Below are 22133 nucleotides of genomic sequence, written 5' to 3' on the forward strand. Positions count from 1 at the left end.
ATTAAGGACCAGGCGCGGTGGCTCACGCCTGTAATCCCAGCACTTTGGGAGGCCGAGGCAGGTGGATCACCAGGTCAGGAGATTGAGACCATCCCGGCTAACACGGTGAAACTCCATCTCTACTAAAAATACAAAAAAAAAAATTAGCCGGGTGTGGTGGCGGGCGCCTGTAGTCCCAGCTACTCAGGAGGCTGAGGCAGGAAAATGGCGTGGACCCAGGACGTGGAGCTTGCAGTGAGCCGAGATGGCGCCACTGCACTCCAGCCTGGGCAACAGAGCGAGACTCCATCTCAAACAAACAAACAAACAAACAAAAACACCAAAGGGCTGAGTGTGGTGGTTCATGCCTGTAATCCCAAAACTTTGGGAGGCTGAGGCAGGAAGATCGCTTAAGCCAAGGAGTTTGAGATCAGCCTGGGCAACATGGCAAAACCCTGTCTCTACTAAAAATACAAAAATACCAAAAAAAAAAAAAAAATTAGCTGGGCGAGGTGGTGCATCTCTGTAGTCCCAGCCACTCACAAGGCTGAGGTGGCCACGAGAATCACCCAAGCCTAGGAGGTCGAGGCTGCAGTGAGCCATGATCATGCCACGGCACTCCAGCCTGGGTGACAGGATTGAGACCCTATCTCTAAATGAATACATAAACCACTAAAGGTTTGAACGTGGCTGTATAGTCTTTGGGTAACCTACCCTCACCTAAATTTTCCCAAAAGGCTCATTTAATTCTAACATGCTATTGACCAGGCACAGTGGCTCACGCCTGTAATCCTAGTATTTTGGGAGACCGAAGTGGGCAGATTACTTGAGGTCAAGAGTTTGAGACCAGCCCGGCCAGCATGGTGAAACCCCATGTCTGCTACAAATACAAAAATTAGCCAGATGTGGTGGCACACACCTGTAATCCCAGCTACTGGGGAGGCTGAGGCAGGAGAATTGCTTCAACTTGAGAGGCAGAGATTGCAGTGAGCCGAGATCACGACACTGCACTCCAGCCTGTGCAACAGAGCGAGGCTCCGTCTCAAAAACAAAAAACAGGCCGGGCGCAGTGGCTCACACCTGTAATCCCAGCACTTTGGGAGGCCAAGGCGGGCGGATCACAAGGTCAGGAGATCGAGACCATCCTGGCTAACACGGTGAAAACCTGTCTCTAAAAATATGAAAAATTAGCTGGGCGTGGTGGCAGGTGTCTGTAGTTCCAGCTACTCGGGAGGCTGAGGCGGGAGAATGGCCAGAACCCGGGAGGCAGAGCTTGCAGTGAGCCTAGATCTCGCCACTGCACTCCAGCCTGGGCAACAGAGCGAGACTTCATCTCAAAACAAAACAAAACAAAACAAAAGAACAACAAAAAACAAAACAAAAAACAAACATGCTATTGAGCAGAATATAAGGCTCTTCAGAATGCATGTCAATGCCTATAATATGACTGTTGTTTTTACGTTTATTGGAATGAGGACTAGGAAGTCAGAGAAGCTTCCTGCCGAAATAGCTCCCAATGGAGTGATGCCTCCAAGCCTGAGAAAAAGTCACGGTAAAGCATCTTTGGGTATAACCGTTTTGGAGCAGAAAATGATAGACAAACAGTTTCAAGGATGGACAGAGGCCCCAGGCCCTGTGCCAGGAAGCAAAAACCTTGAGTACTGGGCTCAGATTCAAGGAACATGACTCATGTAATTATATAGGGAAGAAGAAGAAGAGTATGAACCTTAGAAAAAGGAAGTGTGTCTGTTCTTCAGAGATGATGTTGTTATCGATAGAGGGTCTTGACTGCAAGTTGTCTAGGTTCTTGGTGTTTTGAGCAAAGAATTGGACAAAACGCACAGCAAAGCAAGGAAAGCAGAGATTTATCAGAAGTGAAAGTACACACCACAGTGTGGGAGCAGGCCCCAGCGGCTGCTCAAGGGCCCCGGATACAGAATGTTCTCAGGTCCAAATACCTCCTATAGGTTTCCCGTTGGCCGCTTATTTTTATTTATTTATTTATTTTGAGATGGAGTCTCACGCTTGTCGCCCAGGCTGGAGTGCAATGGTGCAATCTTGGCTCACTGCAACCTCTGCCTCCCGGGTTCAAGCAATTCTCCTGCCTCAGCCTCCTGAGTAGCTGGGATTACAGGTGTCTGTCACCACACCTGGCTAATTTTTGTATATTTTTTAGTAGAGACGGGGTTTCACCATGTTGGCCAGACTGGTCTGGAACTCCTGACCTCAGGTGATCCGCCGGCCTTGGCCTCTTAAAGTGCTGGGATTACATGCTTGAGCCACTGCACCCGGCCCTCCCATTGGCCACTTGGTGTTCACCCCATGTAAATGAAGTGGTGGTCTGCAATCATTCTGGTAGGTTGCAAAAAGCAACCAATCAGAGGCTAAAGTGAAGTTACGAAGTTGCACTTCTATGCAAACAAAGACCTCGCCTGCAATCAGTCTGATTGGTTGTGGACGGTGGTTGTGTACAGCAACCAATCAGAGGCTGAAGTGAAGTTAGGAAGTTACACTCCTACGCTTTCTGCAACCAATCAGAGGAACCTTCGATTTCCCATCTGCCCCACAGAAAAGGTTGGGGTTTGCAGGAGTCTCCCCTGGTCCTTTCGTTACTTAAGCGTGGAAGGTTGAGGTTTTTCTTTTGATGTAGTTCTAGAAGTCAGGGTGAATCAGCCTTAGGTTCCCTGCCTCCAGGCCCTATTCTCCTGCCTCAATGTGACTGTATACTTTGAAAGAGAACCCATAGGCCGGGCGCGGTGGCTCACGCTTGTAATCCCAGCACTTTGGGAGGCCGAGGCGGGCGGATCACGAGGTCAGGAGATCGAGACCACGGTGAAACCCCGTCTCTACTAAAAATACAAAAAAAAAATTAGCCGGGCGTGGTGGCGGGCGCCTGTAGTCCCAGCTACTTGGAGAGGCTGAGGCAGGAGAATGGCGTGAACCCGGGAGGCGGAGCTTGCAGTGAGCTGAGATTGCACCACTGCACTCCAGCCTGGGTGACAGAGCGAGTCTCAAAAAAAAAAAAAAAAAACCCATAAACTATTGGAAGAAATGAGAATTGAGCACGGGGGCTCTGGGGTTGCAAAATTAATATCCTCAACCTAAACAAGTGCCAGTATACAGAAAACTGGCTTAGAAAACAAGCAGAAGAAAAGAACATTGCATTGACTCAAGCAAGAATTAAAAGATAATAAAAATATCTTGGAATGAGCTTATCAAAAATGGCACAGGATCTAGTTCAAAAAATTTGAAACTGCTGCTAGGGCTGAGCATACAAGATTTGAATATTTGGGAAGATCCAGTATTAAAAAGTCGAACCTAGTTTCCCCCCGAATCTATGAATTTAATCTAGCCTTATTTAAAACACTAGAAGTCTCTTTTAAAGTTAGGCAGGTTGATTCTGAGGTTCAAAAGAAAAAAAAAATGTGAAAAGATCCAGAACATTTCTGAAAAAGTAAGAGGAAACCAGCACTTCTGCATTTGAAAACTCATCATAAAAGTATAGTTTTCAAACAGTTTGGAGCTGGCCCATAAATGGACAGACAACTGGTTAAAAGGGACAGATTAGAGGAGCCAGAAATACATGTGGGAATTTACATCTTTTTTTTTTTTTTATCTGAGACGGAGTCTTGGTCTGTCACCCAGGCTGGAGTGCAGTGGCACGATCTTGGCTCACTGAAACCTCTGCCTCCCAGATTCAAGCTATTCCCCTGCCTAAGCCTCTCAAGTAGCTGGGATTACAGGCACGCACCACCACACCTGGCTAATTTTATGTATTTTTAGTAGAGACGGGGTTTCACTGTGTTAGCCAGGATGGTCTCGATCTCCTGACCTCATGATCCGCCTACCTTGGCCTCCCAAAGTGCTGGGATTACAGGCGTGAGCCACCACACCCAGCCAGGAATTTACATCTTAACAGTGGAATTTCATATCATTGAAAACGAGATGGACTTTTCTCCATAAAACTAAGACACTCAATAGCCATCTGGAAAGGTATAAAGTTAGAGGTAGATTGGAGATTTATTATTTATTTATTTATTTTTTGAGAGAGAGTCTTACTCTGTCTCTCAGGCTGGAGTGCAGTGGCATCATCTCGGCTCACTGCAACCTCCACCTCCTGGGTGGAGGCGATTCTCCTGCCTCAGCCTCCCAAGTAGCTGGGATTACAGGTGTGCACCACCATCCCCAGCCTAGATGGCAGATTTAAATGTCAAAAACAACACCTTAGGCAGGGCGTGGTGGCTCGCGCTCGTAATCCCAGCACTTTGAGAGGCGGAGGCAAGTGTATCACCTGAGGTCAGGAGTTCATGACTAGCCTGGGCAACATGTTGAGACCCCATCTCTACTAAAAATACAAAAATTAGCTGGGTGTGGTTATGTGCTCCTGTAATCCCAGCTACTTGGGAGGTTGAGGCAGGAGAATCGCTTGAACCCAGGAGGCAGAGGTTGCAGTGAGCCAAGATGATGCCACTGCACTCCAGCCTGGGTGACAGAGAGAGACCCTGTCTCAAAAAAAAAAAAAGTTCATAACTCATGTAAGGTATGAGTGGCTAAATTCCTGGCATTACATTTTATTTGTATTAATATCTATTGGGCTCACTGTTAACACAAGGTTTGGAACAGAGCCAGAGTTAAATGTATAAATATGTATATTTGCTGTGTGAAGGATTAATTTTTCCTTTTTGACTCCCAGAAACCTACCTCCTCCTACTCCAACATCGTTCCTGACTGGCAAACTCCTATAACGCCCTGGCCCTCAGTTATCTCATCAAACCTCCCCACCTTGGGTGTTCCATCTCACCCAGAGAAAAGTCCCAAGTCCCCGCCAGGAGCTTTGAGGTCTTGTAAGATCTGGCTGTCACCTCCTCTCTCGCGCGGCCTGCTTTTTCTTGGGCTTTCTTCTCAACACTCCCTTGCTCCCTCTGCAGCCAGGCACCACTGGTTTCTGCTGTTCTTCAAATACACCAGGCAAGCTCCAGCCTCAGGGCCTTTGCACCGACTTGGTTTTTTTTTTTTTTTTTTTTTGAGATGGGGTCTCACTCTGTCGCCCAGGCTGGAGTACAGTGGCGTTTTCTTAAAAGTTCAAGCAATTCTGCTGCCTCAGCCTCCCGAGTAGCTGGGATTACAGGCACACACCACTACACCTGGCTAATTTTTTGTATTTTAGTAGAGACAGGGTTTCACCATGTTGCCCAGCTGGTCTCGAACTCCTGAGCTCAGGCAATCCACCCGCCTTGGCCTCCCGAAGTGCTGGGATTACAGGCGTGAGCTGCCATGCCCGGCACACTGACTGTTCTTTCTGCTTGGAACACAGTTGCCTCACATATTCATAAGGTGGCTGTCTTACCTCCTTCAGGTCTTTGCTCAAAATGTCACCTCCATGAAACCTTTACTTGGCACACTGTAAATTATAACATCCTCTCCCAATACACACTCTCTATGCCTGTCTCTCTCGCTCTCTCTCTCTTTTTTTTTTTTTTTTTGAGACAGAGTCTCACTGTGTCGCCCAGGCTGGAGTGCAGTGGCACGATCTTGGCTCACTGCAAGCTCCGCCTCCCAGGTTCATGCCATTCTCCTGCCTCAGCCTCCCCAGTAGCTGGGACTACAGGCGCCCGCCACCACGCCTGGCTAATTTTTTGTATTTTTAGTAGAGACGGGGTTTCATCGTGTTAGACAGGATGGTCTCAATCTCCTGACCTCGTGATCCGCCCACCTCGGCCTCCCAAAGTGCTGTGATTACAGGCGTGAGCCACCGTGCCCGGCCCTCTCTCTGTCTTTTTAATTTAATTTAATTTTTTCTTTTGAGATGGGATCTCACTCTGTCTCCCAGGCTGGAGCACAGTGGTATAATCATAGCTCACTGCAGCCTCGAACTCCCAGGTTCCAGGAACCCTTCCACCTCAGCTTCCCGAGTACCTGGGACCACAGGTGTGTGCCACCACACCCGGCTAATTTTTTTTTTTTTTTTTTTTTTTTAGAGATGGGGTCTCACTTTGTTGCCCAGTCTGGTCTCAAACTCCTGGGCTCAAGCAGTCCTCCTGCCTTGGCCTCTTAAAGTGCTGGTATTACAGGTGTGAGTCCCCACGTCTGGCCCTTCTCTGTCTTTCCTGCTTTATTTTTCCCCGTAACCAATCCTGATCACCACATGACATATTATATATCTTATTTATTTGTCCCTGCTCTGTCGGCCCAATACAGTGTCAGCTTTTGGAAATTAGGGGATTTTGTCCATCTCATTCATTGCTGTCTATCCCCACAGCCTAGACTCCAACCAACAAGTAACTTAGCCAAGGCCGGGCGTGGTGGACCACGCCTGCAATCCCAGCACTTTGGGAGACTGAGGCAAGTGGATCACTTGAGGTCAGGAGTTTAAGACCAGTCTGGCCAACATGGTGAAACCTCGACTCTACTAAAAATACAAAGAAATTAGCCAGGCGTGGTGGCTCATGCCTGTAATACCATCTACTCAGGAGGCTGAGGCAGGAGAATCGCTTCAACCTGGGAAGCAGAGGTTGCAGTGAGCCAAGATTGCACCACTGCACTCCAGCCTGGGCAACAAAGTGAGACTCCATCTCAAAAATAAAATAATAATAATAAATAAATATAAATAAATTATTAAAAAAAAAAACCACCATCGTCCAGGAGCGGTGGCTCACGCCTGTAATCCTAGCACTTTGGGAGGTCGAGGTGGGTGGATCACCTAAGCTCAGGAGTTCGAGACCAGCCTGGCCAACATGGTGAAACCCCCTCTCTACCAAAAATACAAAAATTAGCCGGGCGTAGTGGTGGGGACCTGTAATTCCAGCTACTCAGGAGGCTGAGGCAGGAGAATCATTTGAACGTGGGAGGCGGAGGTTGCAGTGAGCTGAGATCACGCCATTGCACTCCAGCCTGGGTGACAGAGAGCTAGGCTCCATCTCAAAAAAAAAAAAAAAAAAAGGCCGGGCACGGTGGCTCACGCCTGTAATCCCAGCACTTTAGGAGGTCAAGGCAGGCGGATCACGGGGTCAGGAGATCGAGACCATCCTGGCTAACATGGTGAAACCCCGTCTCTACTAAAAAAAATACAAAAAATTAGCCGGGCATGATGGCGGGCACCTGTATTCCCAGCTACTCGGGAGGCTGAGGCAAGAGAATGGCGTGAACCTGGGAGGCGGAAGTTGCAGTGAGCCGAGATCGCGCCACTGCACTCGGGGCTGGGTGACAGAGCGAGACTCCGTCTCAAAAAAAAAAAAAAAAAAAAAAAGAAAGAAAACTCATTTGGCAAGGCATAGTGGCTCATACCTGTAATCCCAGCACTTTGAGAGACTGAGTCAGGAGGATTGCTTGAGTTCAGGAGTTTGAGACCAGCCTGGGCAACATGGTGAGACTCTGTCTCTACTAAAAAAAAAAGAAAATTAAGTTAGCTAGGTGTGGTGGCATGCTTCTATAGTCCCGGTTACTCAGGAGGCTGAGGTGGGAAGATTGCTTGAGCCCGGGAGGTTGAGGCTGCAGTGAGCCATGACTGCATCACTGCATTCCAGCCTGGGTAACAGAGCAAGACCTATCTCAAAAAAAAAAAAAAACTCACTAGCTGTGTGGCCCCAGGTAGGTGATTTAACCTCTCTGGTCCTCAATTTTCCTGACTATAAGATACAGGAACTATTCAATAAATACTTGTTGAATGAATACATGAATCAATAAAACATCTAACTCATGGACTGTTGTAAAAATTAGATGACTTAGTACACATGGAAGGCTTAGAATATTTTAGTATGCCCTATGCAAAAGTTAGCAGTTACTACTTTTTAAAATAGTATTATTTGTGGTTATTATATGCATCCATCAAGATTTCTCTCAAATGTCACCTTCTGCGGGAAGCCTTCCCAGATGAGACCAGACAGATGAATTCCTTTATGGAGAATTAATCAGAGACGTTGAAGAGTGAATTAATAAAAAGGTTACTCATACAGTAATGATGTCAGTCAGGCATCTCAGGGCCTCCAAAGGACGTTATGCGGTTCTCTCTTTAAACTCTAGCAAAACATGTTCCAGGAAAACTAAGCCCACTTGATATATTCTGTATTCTACACCCCACACCAGGATCGGAACACATCGTGGTAATTATAGGGCTTCTCTCCCTGCTGTAAACAGACTGAGCTAGCCTGTCGTAACCACTGGACTGAGCTCCTCAAAGCAGAGCCTGTCTCACTCACTCAAGTATGCCCAGCATGTTACCCAAGCCTAGAACAAGGACACTTCTCAGTAAATCTTGGTGGATCAAATGAATGAACCGTTCTCTTCCCTTGCTTCTCAATTTGGAACATGCATAAGCCCAGGGATATGCAATGGAGTGTCAAGGATTCATAAACTCGTGGCAAATATTTTGGATCAACAATTTTACTTCATCTTTGGAAGGAAAACTCATCTTTGTATTAAAATGGTCATGTCATGGAGTCAAATGTGATTTTTTTTTTTTTTTTTTGAAACAGAGTCTCACTCTATCACCCAGGCTGGAGGGCAGTGGTGCTATCTCGGCTCACTGCAAACTCCACCTGCCAGGTTCAAGTGATTCTCCTGCCTCAGTCTCCCAAGTAGCTGGGATTACTGGTGTGTGCCAACACACCCGGCTAATTTTTGTATTTTTACCAGAGATGGGGTTTCGTCATGTTGGCCAGGCTGGTCTGGAACTCCTGACCTCAGGTAATCCACCCGCCTCGGCCTCCCAAAGTGCTGGGATTACAGGTGTGAGCCACCATGCCCGGCTCGAATGCAAAATTTTTTATGACGAAATTAGACTTAAAAGAAATCTCTGTGGAAGAGCTGGTTCCTAAAACCCCTAAAGGAGAGGGCACATTTCCCTTGTTTTCTCTCTATTGGAAAACCTGAAAAGTAATATATTAGTGCAACTGATGTTTATAAAGGAAGAGTCATGGTTGTTCAGGATCGATCGATGTTAAACAGAAGGAGGTCTATGAGCCACATGGGATAAGAAACATTATGTGATTGGATCTTAGACAATTGTGGCTGAATCTGGGGAGGTGAGGACCCAGAAAGGGATGGTGGTCAAAACTAAAACAAGATAAAGATATTATCTCACCCCAGTTAAAATAGCTTATATCCGGTCAGATGCGATGGCTGACGCCTGTAATCCCAGCACTTTGGGAGGCTGAGGCGGGCAGATCACCTGAGGTCGGGAGTTCACGACCAGCCTGACCAACATGGAGAAATGTCTTCTCTACCAAAAATACAAAAAATTAGCCAGGCGTGGTGGCGCACGCCTGTAATCCCAGCTACTCATGAGGCTGAGGCAGGAGAATTTCTTGAACCTGAGAGGCGGAGGTTGCAGTGAGCTGAGATTGCGCCATTGCACTCCAGCCTGGGCAACAAGAGTGAAACTCTGTTTCAAAAAAAAAAAAAAAGCTTATATCCAAAAGACAGCAAAGAACAAATGCTGGTGGAGAAAAGGGAATCCTCATACTCTGTTGGTGGGAATGTAAATTAGTACAACCACTATGGAGAATAATTTGGAGGTTCCTCAAAACTGAAAATTAAGCTAAAAATTGATCCTGCCATCCCACTGCTGGGTATATACCCAAAAGACAGGAAATCAGTAGCTTAAGGAGATCTCTGCACTCCCATGTTTGTTGCAGCACTGTCCACAACAGCAAAGATTAGGAAACAACCTGAGTGTCCATCAACAGAAGAATGGATACAGAAAATGTGTTGCTTATACACAATGGAGTACTATTCAGCCATGAAAAAGAATGAGATCCTGCCATTTGCAAAAACATGGATGGAACTGGAGGTCATTATGTTAAGTGAAATAAGCCAGGCACAGAAAGACAAACTGCATGTTCTCATTTATTTGTGGGAATTAAAATAATCAAAACAATTGAATGAGGACAGGCACGGTGGCTCATGCCTGTAATCTCAGCACTCTGGGAGGCCGAGGTGGGTGGATCAGTTGAGGTCAGGAGTTCCAGACCAGCCTGGCTGACATGGTGAAACCCCATCTCTACTAAAAATACAAAAATTAGCCAGGCTTGGTGGCGCATGCCTGTAATCTCAGCTGCTAGGGAGGCTGAGGCGTGAGAATCACTTGAACCTGGGAGGCAGAGGTTACAGTGAGCCAAGATCGCACCATTACACTCCAGCCTGGGCGACAGAGTGAGACTCCCTCTCAAAACAAAACAAAACAGTTGAACATATAGACAGAAGGTTACCAGAGGCTGGGAAGGGTCGTCGTGGGGATGGATGGGGGAGGTGGGGATGGTTAATGGGTACAATACACAACACAAATAGAAAGAATGAATAAGACATACTATCTGATAGCACAACAGGATGACTATTGTTAATAATAATAGTACATTTCAAAATAGCTAAATGAATGTAATTGGATTGTTTGTCACACAAAGTTATTAAGGGGATGGTGACCTCATTCTCCACAATGCGATTATTTCTCATTGCATGCCTGTATCAAATATCTCATGTACCCCATACATATATACAGCGACCATGTACCCACACAATTAAAAATTAAAAATTAAAAAATAAACTATATTCGTGATGGCAAAATAATAATAATAGTATAGGGATGGCGGGATCTTGTTTAAAAGTTACTGAGGCTGGGCGTGGTGGCTCATGCCTGTAATCCCAACACTTTGGGAGGCCGAGGTGGGAGAATCACTTGAACTCAGGAGTTCGTTACCAGCCTGGGCAACACAGAGAGACCCTTATTTACCAAAAAAAAAAAAAAAAAGTTACTATCCAGGGAGCGCTAGGGTTGCTGGAGGAGGAGTGTATCAAAGTTTTTTTTTTCTGTGACTAGTATTGGGTTTTAAGTCTCTGTAGGTCAGTCTGCTGGGCAATCTAGAAACTGAACCGGGACAGGGAGGACAAATTGGAACCTACAAGGACAATCTAGGCCAGGTGCGGTGGCTCACTCCTGCAATCCCAGCATTTTTGGAAGTCGAGGCAGGCGGATCATTTGAAGTCAGGAGTTTGAGACAAGCCTGGCCAACGTGGTGAAACCTCATCTCTACGAAAATACAAAAATTAGCCGGGCATGATGGTGGGTGCCTGTAATCCCAGCTACTAAGGAGGCTGAGGCTGGAGAATCACTTGAACCCAGGAGGTGGAGGTTGCAGTGAGCAGAGATGGCGCCATTGCAGTCCAGCCTGGGCAACAGAGCGAGATTCCGTCTCAAAAAAAAAATAATAATAATTAGAATCCTTGAAGACAAACTGGAACCCCCACCCCCCACCAACGTCTCTTTTCCCGCCTTCAACCTCAATTCCACGCTTGACCTGCAGGGGAAGCTGGTGCCCTTCACCCCCACAGAGCTGCTCCGGTGGGTGCTGGCCCCAAGTTCACCAACGCTGAAAAGGAGACTGGCAGGAGCAGGTGGAGTCCCAGAGGCTGCCCCAAGCCAACAAGGTGAGCCCACAGACCAGTCACGAAATGCATGAGCCATGTGGGACCCGTACCCTGTGCAGACCTTCTCACAGCACCAGCCGCTGTGTAAATCTAATGCACATTTCTCTTTTAGACAACTCTAACCAACAGCCACCTGCAGAAAGCTATTCTAGGACACACAGGCCCAGCTTAGCTAAACTGGCCCTGAACAAAATCAGCATACAGCCGAGAGAGGGAACTGTCATCCAGAAACTTCACGACAGAACAGGAACTAAGCCACGTGACACAATATGGGACCCCTTTCTCAGGGAACTCCATGGTATTGTATAATGTTAAATCTGTGCGCCCAAGAGTCAGGGTGCTGAGGTGGGAAGTCTAGCTTTGCCATTCGCTAGCTGTGTGACCTTAGGTAAGTGAATTCACCTCTCTGATCTTCAGTTTTCCTGACTATAAAACCGGAGGCATCAGGCCAGGCGCGGTGGCTCACTCCTGTAATCCCAGCACTTTGGGAGGCCGAGATGGGCAGATCACGAGGTCAGGAGATCGAGACCATCCTGGCTAACACGGTGAAACCCCATCTCTACTAAAAATACAAAAAAATTAGCCGGGCATAGTGGCAGGAGCCTGTAGTCCCAGCTACTCGGGAGGCTGAGGCAGGAGAATGGCGTGAAGCCGGGAGGTGGAGCTTGCAGTGAGCCGAGATTGCGCCACTGCACTCCAGCCTGGGCGACAGAGCGAGACTCCGTCTCAAAAAAAAAAAAAAAAAAAGGAAATGAAACAATGTGTACAGAGCTGAACCTGGTGCGGTGCACATTGTCTGGGCTTGTGGTGGACTTTACTGTGTTTCTATTATTTCCAATTCCCCATTACTTGTTCCTGCTCTGTAATCTAACCTATGCTGACTGATACATAATGCCAACCAATGAATGTTAAAACCAACGTTAGTAGTAGTAGCATTTGTGGTAGTATCATTATTAGCAATATTATTTTTTTTTTCTTTGAGACAGAGTCTCCCTCTATTGCCCAGGCTGGAGTGCAGTGGAGTCATTTTGGCTCACTGCAGCCTCTGCCTCTAGGTTCAAGTGATTCTCCTACCTCAGCCTCCTGAGTAACTGAGATTACAGGCGTGTGCCACCATGCCTGGCTAATTTTTGTATTTTTTGGTAGAGACTGGGTTTCACCATGTTGGTCAGGCTGGTCTTGAACTCCTGACTTCAAGTGATCCTCCCGCCTCAGCCTGCCTAAGTGCTGGGATTACAAGGGTGAGCCACCATGCCCGGCCAACATCATTTTCTTTTTTTTGAGACAAATTCTATGTCCCCTAAGCCGGAGTGCAGTGGCACAATCATGACTCACTGTAGCCTCCACCTCCTGGACTCAACCAATCCTCCCACCGCAGCTCCCCAAAGTAGCTGGGATCACAGGCACCATGCCTGGCTAATTTTTTGATTTTTTTGTAGAGACAAGGTCTTACTATGTTGCCCAGGTTGGTCTCAAACTCCTAGGCTCAAGCGATTCTCCTGCCTCGGCCTCCCAGACTGTTGGTGGCACAGGGTGTGAACCACCATGCCCAGCCTCAAATTTTTGAAACGTAGAGTTGAACAAATAAAGCATATCTGAAGCCCCATTTCCACTGTTTAGGCTTCTAATCTGTGGCCTCTGATTTAAACATATTCTTCTAACAAACGGACCTTCCCCAAGGCATTACCCAAGGTCATTGTAACACTCCCCACTTTTCCTGAGACACTGCCCACATGCTTACTGACATACCTACGCTAGCCATTCAGTGCTGGCACGCATGGATGCGAGGGGTGCCATTGCAAAGTGCTGAGTGCAAGGTGTCATAGAGAGGTGAAATATGGAGTTAAGTTGATTCCCAGTTAGATGGACTTGTCACGTTCTAGGTCAGTTCCTGATCCCTGCTAGTCCTGCCCTCAAGATCAAGTAGTCTACCTGTCCAGTCTCCAGTCTGCTCCCAGGAGGACTCAAAGGAGGAGGCACTGAGAATTGAAGTGTCTTTGAAATTTGAGAGAGACAACCGGGCGCAGTGGCTCACGCCAGCAATCCCAGCACTTTGGGAGGCTGAGGTGGGAGGATCACTTGAGGCCAGGAGTTCAAGACCAGCCTGACCAACACAGTTAAACCCAGTCTCTACTAAAATACAAAAATTAGCCGGGCATGGTGGCATGCCTGTAATCCCAGCTACTTGGGAGGCTGAGGTAGGAGGATTGCTTGAACCAGGGAGGTGGAGATTGCAGTGAGCTGAGATCGCGCCACTGCACTCCAGTCTGGGTGACAGAGACTTGGTCCCCCCAAAAAACAAAACAAAACAAAAAAATTGAGAGAGAGAAGTTTCTCAGTAGGTAATAAACCTACTGTGCTGCCTCTGTTGTAAAAAAGAATCAGCTTATGGCCGTAACAATTATGAGACGTGAAAAAGACAAAACAAAATGTTGTGTGTGGCAAACTCATGAGTCTTTCTGTGGTAGTTAAGCTGTCTTTTGGGATGCAACTTACAGAAAATAAAACTCAAATCAGCTTAAAACAATCCTGATAATGTCCAGCATATATAAAGAATTACAACTGGGGACCAGGTGCAGTGGCTCATGCCTGTAATCCCAGCACCGAGGGAGGCTCAGGTGGACAGATCACTTGAACTCAGGAGTTTGAGACCAGCCTGGGCAACCTAGCGAGACCCTGGCTCTACAAAAAATACAAAAATTAGCTAGGTGTGGTGGCGTGCGCCTGTAATCCCAACTCTACTGAGGAGGCTAAGGTGGGAGGATCCCTTGAGCTTGGGAGGTGCAGGTTGCAGTGAGCCAAGATCGTGCTACTGCACTCCAGCCTGGGCGACTGAGCCAGATCCTGTCTAAAAAAAAAAAAAAAAAAAAAAAAAAAAAAAGGTCAGGCACGGTGGCCCACGCCTGTAATCCCAGCACTTTGGCAGGCCGAGACGGGTGGATCATGAGGTCAGAAGTTCAAGACCAGACTGGCCAAGATGATAAAACCCCATCTGTGCTAAAAATACAAAAATTAGCTGGGTGTGGTGGTGGGTGCCTGTAATCCCAGCTACTCGGGAGGCTGAGGCAGAGAATTGCTTAACCCGGGAGGTGGAAGTTGCAGTGAGCCGAGATCACGCCACTGCACTCCAGCCTGGGTGACAGAGCGAGACTCCATCTCAAAAAAAAAAAAATTACAGCCATGCACAGTGGCTCATGCCTATAATCCCATTACTTTGGGAGGCAGAGGTGAGAGGATTGCTTGAGTCTGGGATTTCAGGACCAGCCTGGGCAACATGGTAAGATGCCATCTCTACAAAAAAAATTTTTTTAAGTTAGCTAGGCATGGTGACATATGCCTGTAGTTCCAGCTACTCAGGAGCCTGAGGTGGGAGGATCACTTGAGTCCAGGAGTTTGAGGCTGCAGTGAGCTATGATTGGGCCACTGCACTGCAGCCTGGGTGACAGAATGAGACCCTGTTTCAAAAAAGAAAGAAAGAAAGAAAGAAAAATTACAATTCAATAAGAAAAAGATGACAATCCAATAGAATAACAAGTGAAAGACTTTAGCAGACTCTTCACAAAACAGAATATCCAAATGGCCAATAAGTATCTGAAAATAAATTCTCAATTTCATTGGTTATCAGGAATATTCAAATGTAAAACACAAGATTTCACTCAGGAGATTACTCTGATGAGATACATACCAGAATATCCAAACTGAAAAAGCCTGATAATATCTAGTATTGGCCAGGTACGGTGGCTTATGCCTGTAATCCCAGCACTTTGGGAGGCCAAGGTGGGTGAATCACCTGAGGTCAGGAGTTCGAGACCAGCCTGACCAACATGGCGAAACCCTGTCTCTACTAAAAACACAAAATTAGCCAGGAGTGGTGGTGCATGCCTGTAATCCCAGCTACTAGGGAGGCTGAGGCAGGAGAATGGCTTGAACCCGGGAGGCGGAGGTTGCAGTGAGTCGAGATCGTGCCATTGCACTCCAGCCTGGGCGACAGAGGAAGACTGTCGAAAAAGAAAGAAAGAAAGAAAGAAAGAAAGAAAGAAAGAAAGAAAGAAAGAGAGAAAGGAAGGAAGGAGAAAGAAAGAGAGAGAGAGAAAGAAAAGAAAAAGAGAGAGAGGAAAAGAAAAGAAAAAGGAAGGAAGGAAGAAAGAAAGGAGGGAGGGAGGGAGGGAAGAAAAACAAGGAAGGAAGGAAATAAAGAAAGGAAGGAAGAAGGAAGGAAGGAAAGAAAGAGAGAAAGAGTTTGTCAAAGAAAGAGAGAGAGAAAGAGTTTGTCATGCTTCCAAGACAGCCTCTTGCAGCGCCTATACTTAGTCTTTCATGTCTAGGAGGAAAGAGAGAGTCTTCCTCCTCTTACCAGTTGCAGAAATCCTTACCTTCATTATGATTGGACTTACTGAGTTCACGTGTCTAACCTTTAATCAGTCTCAGAGAAGAGGGGCATATTAGGCACTAATTGCTTTTTGTCCAGGTTACCTGGGTGACCATTTCTGAACCAATCACTGTGGCAAGGAGGTGAGATTATGCTAATTGGTTCAAGCCAATCAGGGCTTACCCCTGGAACTGGGGGTATAAAGGGTGTCGACCTAACCCAAATGTTTTGGCTTTATTGATGGGGACTGGGGAGGAGAGGAATAGACATTGTGGATGTCATCACATGGGGGAGACATTTCTTATTTATTTTTAAACATTTATTTGAAACAACCATAAACCTACAGAAGAGTTGCAAATATAGTATAAAGAATGTTTTCACAGCCAGGTGTGATGGCTCTGGCCTGTAATCCTAGCATTTTGGGAGGCCAAGGTGGATGGATCACCTGAGGTTGGGAGTTCAAGACCAGCCTGGCCGACATGGTGAAACTACATCTCTACTAAAAATACAAAAATTAGCTGAGCATGGTGGCGCACGCCTGTAATCCCAGCCACCTGGGAGGCTGAGGCAGGAGAATCGCTTGAACTGGGGAGGCAGAGGTTGCAGTGAGCCGAGATCAGGCCACTGCACTCTCGCCTGGGCAACAGAGGGAGACTTCATCTCAAAAAAAGAAAAAAGAATGTTTTCTCCCCTGAAGCATTTTGAGTGTAAATAGTCATATCGCTCTGAATATTATAGTATGTGTGTGTCCTACATGCAAGAACATTCCACTGTAAAGACACATTTGTTTCCTTTGATGAGTATTATATGGGCAGGTACTTGGAGACAACGTGATTGTTCACATTCCTCACCAAACTTTGCATTCATGTACTTATATCTACATCAGCTCATAGATTCTAATTTTATTCAAGGGGTTATAATCTGTTACTTTAATTTTTAACGTTGATGCTCAAATTGTCCCAGGGTTGGCCAGTGGGAGCCTTTCAGGCTGGTTCCTGTGTCTTTCCAGGTGTTCTCATCATTTTTTTTTTTTAAGCACTTCCTTACTTTCTGACCCCAAAAGATGCCCCGGGTGCCTCTTGTACATTCGCTGTCCCCTCACCCCTGGAATCAGCTATTATTCAAAGGAGAATCGCGGGCGCTTCTGATGGCTGGTGGCCGACCCCTCACCTCCGAATGACCCCCTCAGACTCTTGATTTCAATGCGGCCAGTCGGCCAATGGCAGAGGCGATGCTCCAGCGGTTGCCATGGAGACCGCCAGGCCGCAGAGCGGAAGGAGGTGGTGACGTCACTGCGGGAGCAAGTGCAGCAGCCACCTCCTCGTCCTAGTCCCGCCACAGGGCACTGAGGGCAACCTCTGGGCCAGCGGTGAGGGACGCGCCTGCCTGCCTGCCAGGGCCCCGCCCACGACACTTCGTTGGCTGTTGCCCCAGGGGGATCAGCAGTCCCAGATCCGGAGAGACTGTTAGGGCCTGCGAGACCTTTGGAGGCCACGCCAAGAAAGGGGAAGCATCATCTTCAGACCCTCCTTAGTGCAGCCTTGCCCAGGACCCGGGAGCCACGAGTCAGGTGGCAAACACGGCCTTCTGCTTCTCCAGCACTCGTAAGTCCCTGGGAATCTTCGAGCCCACTCAGAGGGAGCCACAGAAGCCCTGACGTTGCACAGCCCTGCAGGCAGGGGCTGGGGGCATCCTTCACTGAGCTGGACGAAGGGGTCCTGGGAGCGGCCTCCGGCCCCTGAGGCCTCACTCTCTCGTAGCCTTTGGGAAGGAATCGAGGCATCCTGGATAATTTCGTGGATTCCCGAGGCAGCTCAGGTGTCCACCAGCGGGCATACTGCTGCCTCAAAGAGTTGGGCAAGATGCTGTTCGGGGTGAAGGACATTGCACTGTTGGAGCACGGGTGCAAGGCCCTGGAGGTGGACAGTTACAAGTCCCTGATGATCCTGGGGATCCCAGAGGACTGCAACCACGAGGAATTCGAAGAGATTATTCGGCTGCCCCTCAAACCTCTAGGCAAGTTCGAAGTGGCTGGGAAGGCCTATCTGGAAGAAGATAAATCCAAGGCGGCCATCATTCAGCTGACGGAGGACATCAATTACGCCGTGGTCCCCAGGGAGATCAAGGGCAAGGGCGGTGTGTGGAGAGTGGTCTACATGCCCCGGAAGCAGGACATCGAATTCCTGACCAAGTTGAACCTCTTTCTGCAGAGCGAGGGCAGGACGGTGGAGGATATGGCCCGGGTCCTGAGGCAGGAACTGTGTCCCCCAGCCACGGGCCCCAGAGAGCTGCCTGCAAGAAAGTGCTGTGTGCCTGGGCTGGGGCAGAAGCCGGAGGCTGGGGCCACCGTCCGGATGGACGCGGTGCCACCTCTGGACTCCTCCGAAAAGGAGAGCAAGGCTGGAGATGGCAAGAGGGGCAAAAGGAAGAACAAGAGAAACCGCCGGCGGCATCACGCCTCAGACAAGAAGCTGTGAGATGGTGGCATCGGGTGGGCGTGGGGAGTGTCTGAGGGGGTGTGGGTGATGACTGTGGGTGGGTAGGTACCACCTCAGTACGTTTAAGGAGTGCGAGTGAGTGTGGGTAATGAAAGGGAGGGTGGGAATGACTCTAGTGAGTGGGTAACTTTGGAGTAAGAATGGGTATCATTTGGATAGCACAGGTAACATCTGACTAGTGCGAAAGAGGTGGATATCTTTATCTGAGTTAACTAACTTGTGGGTTACATCTGAGTGAGTGTAGTTAACGTCTGGGTGCCCGTGGCTCATTTATTCATCCTACAGATATTTATTGCATACCTACTATGTTCCAGGTACTGTTCTAGGAGCTGGGGATATGGAAGGGAGTAAACTGAATAAAAATCCCTGCCTTCATGGCACTCAGAGTAAGTGGGTAATATTTGAATTACTTGGAGACATCGGAGTGAGCGTAGGTAGCATTTGAGTACATGTGGGTAACAGCTGAATGATCATAAAATCTGGTTGAGTGTGGATTGCTCATTAATCCATGTATCCATGCAACCAACAAAATTTCCTGAGGACCCACAGTGTGCCAGGCACTGGGGATACAGAAGGGGAATAAATAGACCAAAACTTTGCCGGTGACTCTCATAGTAGCTATTTGAGTAGGTGCGGGTAACATTTGGGTTACTTGAATACACATTAGTGAGTGTGGGTAGCATTAGAGTGTGTGGGTGGCATCCGCGTATAATTGAAAGTAGTTGTGGGTAATATTTGAGAGTGTGCGGGTAACACCTGAATATGTGAACGGGTATCATTTGAGTAGATAAGAGTAATTTCTAAGTGAGGAAGGGTCTCAAAGACCCACAAACATCTTCCGCCAGCCGAGAGAGCCCGCGGGACCAGCCGCGCAGGCGCAGTCGGAGCCAGTAGCCAGCAGCGAGTCCGACCGTTGCTATGGAGACCACAGGCTACCCGCCCCCCCCGCCCCCCCCAGGCGCCTGCGCCCTTTGCAGAAAATGGAGGAGGGGGAAACGGTCCTGGATTCCAAGGTTTTGCAGATCTCTTCCTGGAGCTGAAGAAAACTCACGCAGATCCAGGAGGAACGTGTCAGGGAGATCCCTACTCCGGAGAAGGGCCGCCATCCTCCTTCGGCTGTCACCCGCGGCCTGATTCTGGGGACAGCCTCTCTTGCTGGGGGGAGGCGGGCGGCACGGACCCCTCTAGCTTTGCGCCCTCCTGGAAATCCTGTTATTGCAAAGTCTAGAGCCGTTTTCTGTGTTTCAAAAGCATGTACCTTGAATGTACCTCTGGCACAAACTTGTTCGGAGTGGGCCACCCTGTTTTGCGCATGTCAAGCAGAAACCATGGCTGAGAGTGAGTTGCCTGCTCCCCACCTCTGAGGAACTCACTGATCTGTGAGCGGCTCTTGAAAAGCTGTCGCCTTTCTCTACACGCCGAGTCTCTCTTACAGAAGTGGTAAGAAGCAGGACCCTTCTGCCCCGATTGGCGCCCGGGTTGAGGGTGTGAGTCTCCCCAAGTTAAATTCCAGAAGCTCTGGCTTGGTGAGGAGGAGTGAACTCCACTCTCTAAAGAAGAGGCAAGGCTTCTGGGCAATGGTCCAAAAGGAGGTAAATAATTAAGAGGCCATTTTCAAGAGTTACCAATGAACGACGTTAACACTGAGGTGAAGAAGAATTTTAAAAATCAGGTAAAATCCAAATACATGTGAGTAGGCAGATCTTTTGCTCAGAGACAACGGACCTGTCAATTTGCAAACTTCTGTTAGTTCAAGGATCTGCAAAGGTTTGAGCTGAATCTCTTTTCAAAAATGTAACTTACACACAACACAAAGACTCAGCCTACCAAATTGTAATGTCAGAGACTCCTAATGTCTTTTTTTTTTTTTTTTGAGACAGAGTCTCGCTCTGTCACGAGGCTGGAGTGCAGAGGTGCAATCTCAGCTCACTGCAACTTCTGACTCCCTGGTTCAAGCGATTCTCCTGCCTCAGCCTCCCTAGTAGCTGGGACTACAGGCACACACCACCATTTCCAGCTAAATTTTGTATTTTTACTAGAGAAAGGGTTTCACCATGTTGGCCAGGAATGGTCTCAATCTCCCGCCTTGGCCTCCCAAAGTGCTGGGATTGCAGGTGTGAACCACCGCGCCTGGCTTCTCTGTTGATACTTTTTTTTTTTTTGAGATGGAATCTCCTTCTGTAGCCCAGGCTGGAGTGCAGTGGCGCGATCTCGGCTCACTGCAACCTCTGCTTCCTGGGTTCAAGTGATTCTCCTGCCTCAGCCTCCTGAGTATCTGGGACTACAGGTACGCACCACCATGCCCGGCTAATTTTTGTATTTTTAGTAGAGACAGGGTTTTACCATATTAGCCAGGATGGTCTGGATCTCCTGACCTTGTGATCCGCCCACCTCGGCCCCCCAAAGTGTTGGGATTACAGGCGTGAGCCACCACGCCCGGCCTGATCTTTCTATTCCTTGTAAATGCCCGGCCTGGGCATACCCACTCGCAGAATATTGTACTACTGCGTTCGTTGCTGCATCCCAGAGTCTGAGCTTGAATAAATGCTACGAAAGCCTCCAGCGTGTTTGTTGCATGCTGCTCTCCCGTCAAGGCATAGTCGTTGTATAATAAAGGATAGTGTGACATTTCTTATCATATTGCAGCATGAAGACTGTATTTTGTGTTTATTGTGGATTTCAGGGGTATAACATTTATATTTGTGATACACAACATGCATGGTTGTTCAATGTTGCCCATGAAATCAAAATCCTACCACTTCTCTTTCAAGATTTTCTGGACCAAAGTGTATCCTGGGACTCCAGTGCAAGTTGTCATGCAAAACTATCACCATTTGAAGCTACTTAGCTGAGTGAAGACATCACTGGTAGGGCAAATCCCAAGCAAAAATTCACAAGTAAATTGAATGTGCCAGCTGTTGGAGGGCTGCATCCCGCTTCTGTAAACCCCTGATTTCAAAAGAGGGTTCAGCTAAAACTCTTCATTGTTCTTTGTGATTGAGATGCTGTTTTGTACAAATATGAACCCATAAAATAAATGTATGCTAATGAAATCATAGTCTGCCCCTTGACATATGGGGGGGAATCCATGTAAGATTTAATTTGGAAAAATGATGTGGCTGCTAAAACAAGTACTGAAAACTGCTTCCATGGCCTGAAGTTTTCCAGGACTGCATTTATTTATTTATTTATTTATTTATTTTGAGACGGAGTCTCGCTCTGTCGCCCAGGCTGGAGTGCAGTGGCGCAATCTCGGCTCACTGCAAGCTCCGCCTCCCGGGTTCATGACATTCTCCTGCCTCAGCCTCCTGAGTAGCTGGGACTACAGGCGCCCGCCACCGCGCCCGGCTAATTTTTTGTATTTTTAGTAGAGACGGTTTCACCGTGATCTCGATCTCCTGACCTCGTGATCCGCCCGCCTCGGCCTCCCAAAGTGCTGGGATTACAAGCGTGAGCCACAGCGCCCGGCCAACTGCATTTATTTTTATTTTTATTTACTTATTTATTTTTGAGACAGAGTCTGTCTCTGTTGCCCATGCTGGAGTGCAGTGGCATGATCTTGACTCACTGCAACCTCCGCCTCCTGGGTTCACACTATTCTCCTGCCTCAGCCTCCCGAGTAGCTGGGACTACAGGCACCTGCCGCCACGCCTGGCTAATTTTTTTGTATTTTTAGTAGAGACAGGGTTTCACCGTGTTAGCCAGGATGGTCTCGATCTCCTGACCTTGTGATCTGCCCGCCTCTGCCTCCCAAAGTGCTGGGATTACAGGTGTGAGCCACCACACCCGGCTGAAACACAGCTTTCTTTTATCCTACGGACTTCTCAGGATGTCAGGCCATTTTCCAGTGGCTGATGTGAAAGGTGAAA

At 47.8% G+C, this 22133-nt stretch overlaps 1 protein-coding gene across 4 annotated transcripts; it reads left to right on the forward strand.

The window, feature by feature from the left end:
* Positions 1-17043: 17043 nt before the first annotated feature.
* LOC129466412 (paraneoplastic antigen-like protein 8C) lies at positions 17044-21317 on the forward strand. 4 transcript variants are annotated; one of them, XM_055249902.2, is made up of 3 exons: positions 17044-19704; positions 20430-20551; positions 21036-21317. In XM_055249902.2, exon 1 carries the CDS (start codon positions 17629-17631, stop codon positions 18241-18243), a length of 615 nt encoding a protein of 204 aa, XP_055105877.1. In that variant the 5' UTR covers positions 17044-17628; the 3' UTR covers positions 18244-19704; positions 20430-20551; positions 21036-21317. The 4 variants fall into 4 exon arrangements, with proteins under 4 accessions (XP_055105877.1, XP_055105875.1, XP_063476913.1 ...); XM_055249900.2 differs by having other exon boundaries at positions 17044-20551; XM_063620843.1 differs by having other exon boundaries at positions 20430-21317.
* Positions 21318-22133: the final 816 nt, after the last annotated feature.

This window comes from Symphalangus syndactylus, chromosome 17 (assembly GCF_028878055.3).
Source record: "Symphalangus syndactylus isolate Jambi chromosome 17, NHGRI_mSymSyn1-v2.1_pri, whole genome shotgun sequence".
NCBI lineage: Eukaryota > Metazoa > Chordata > Mammalia > Primates > Hylobatidae > Symphalangus > Symphalangus syndactylus.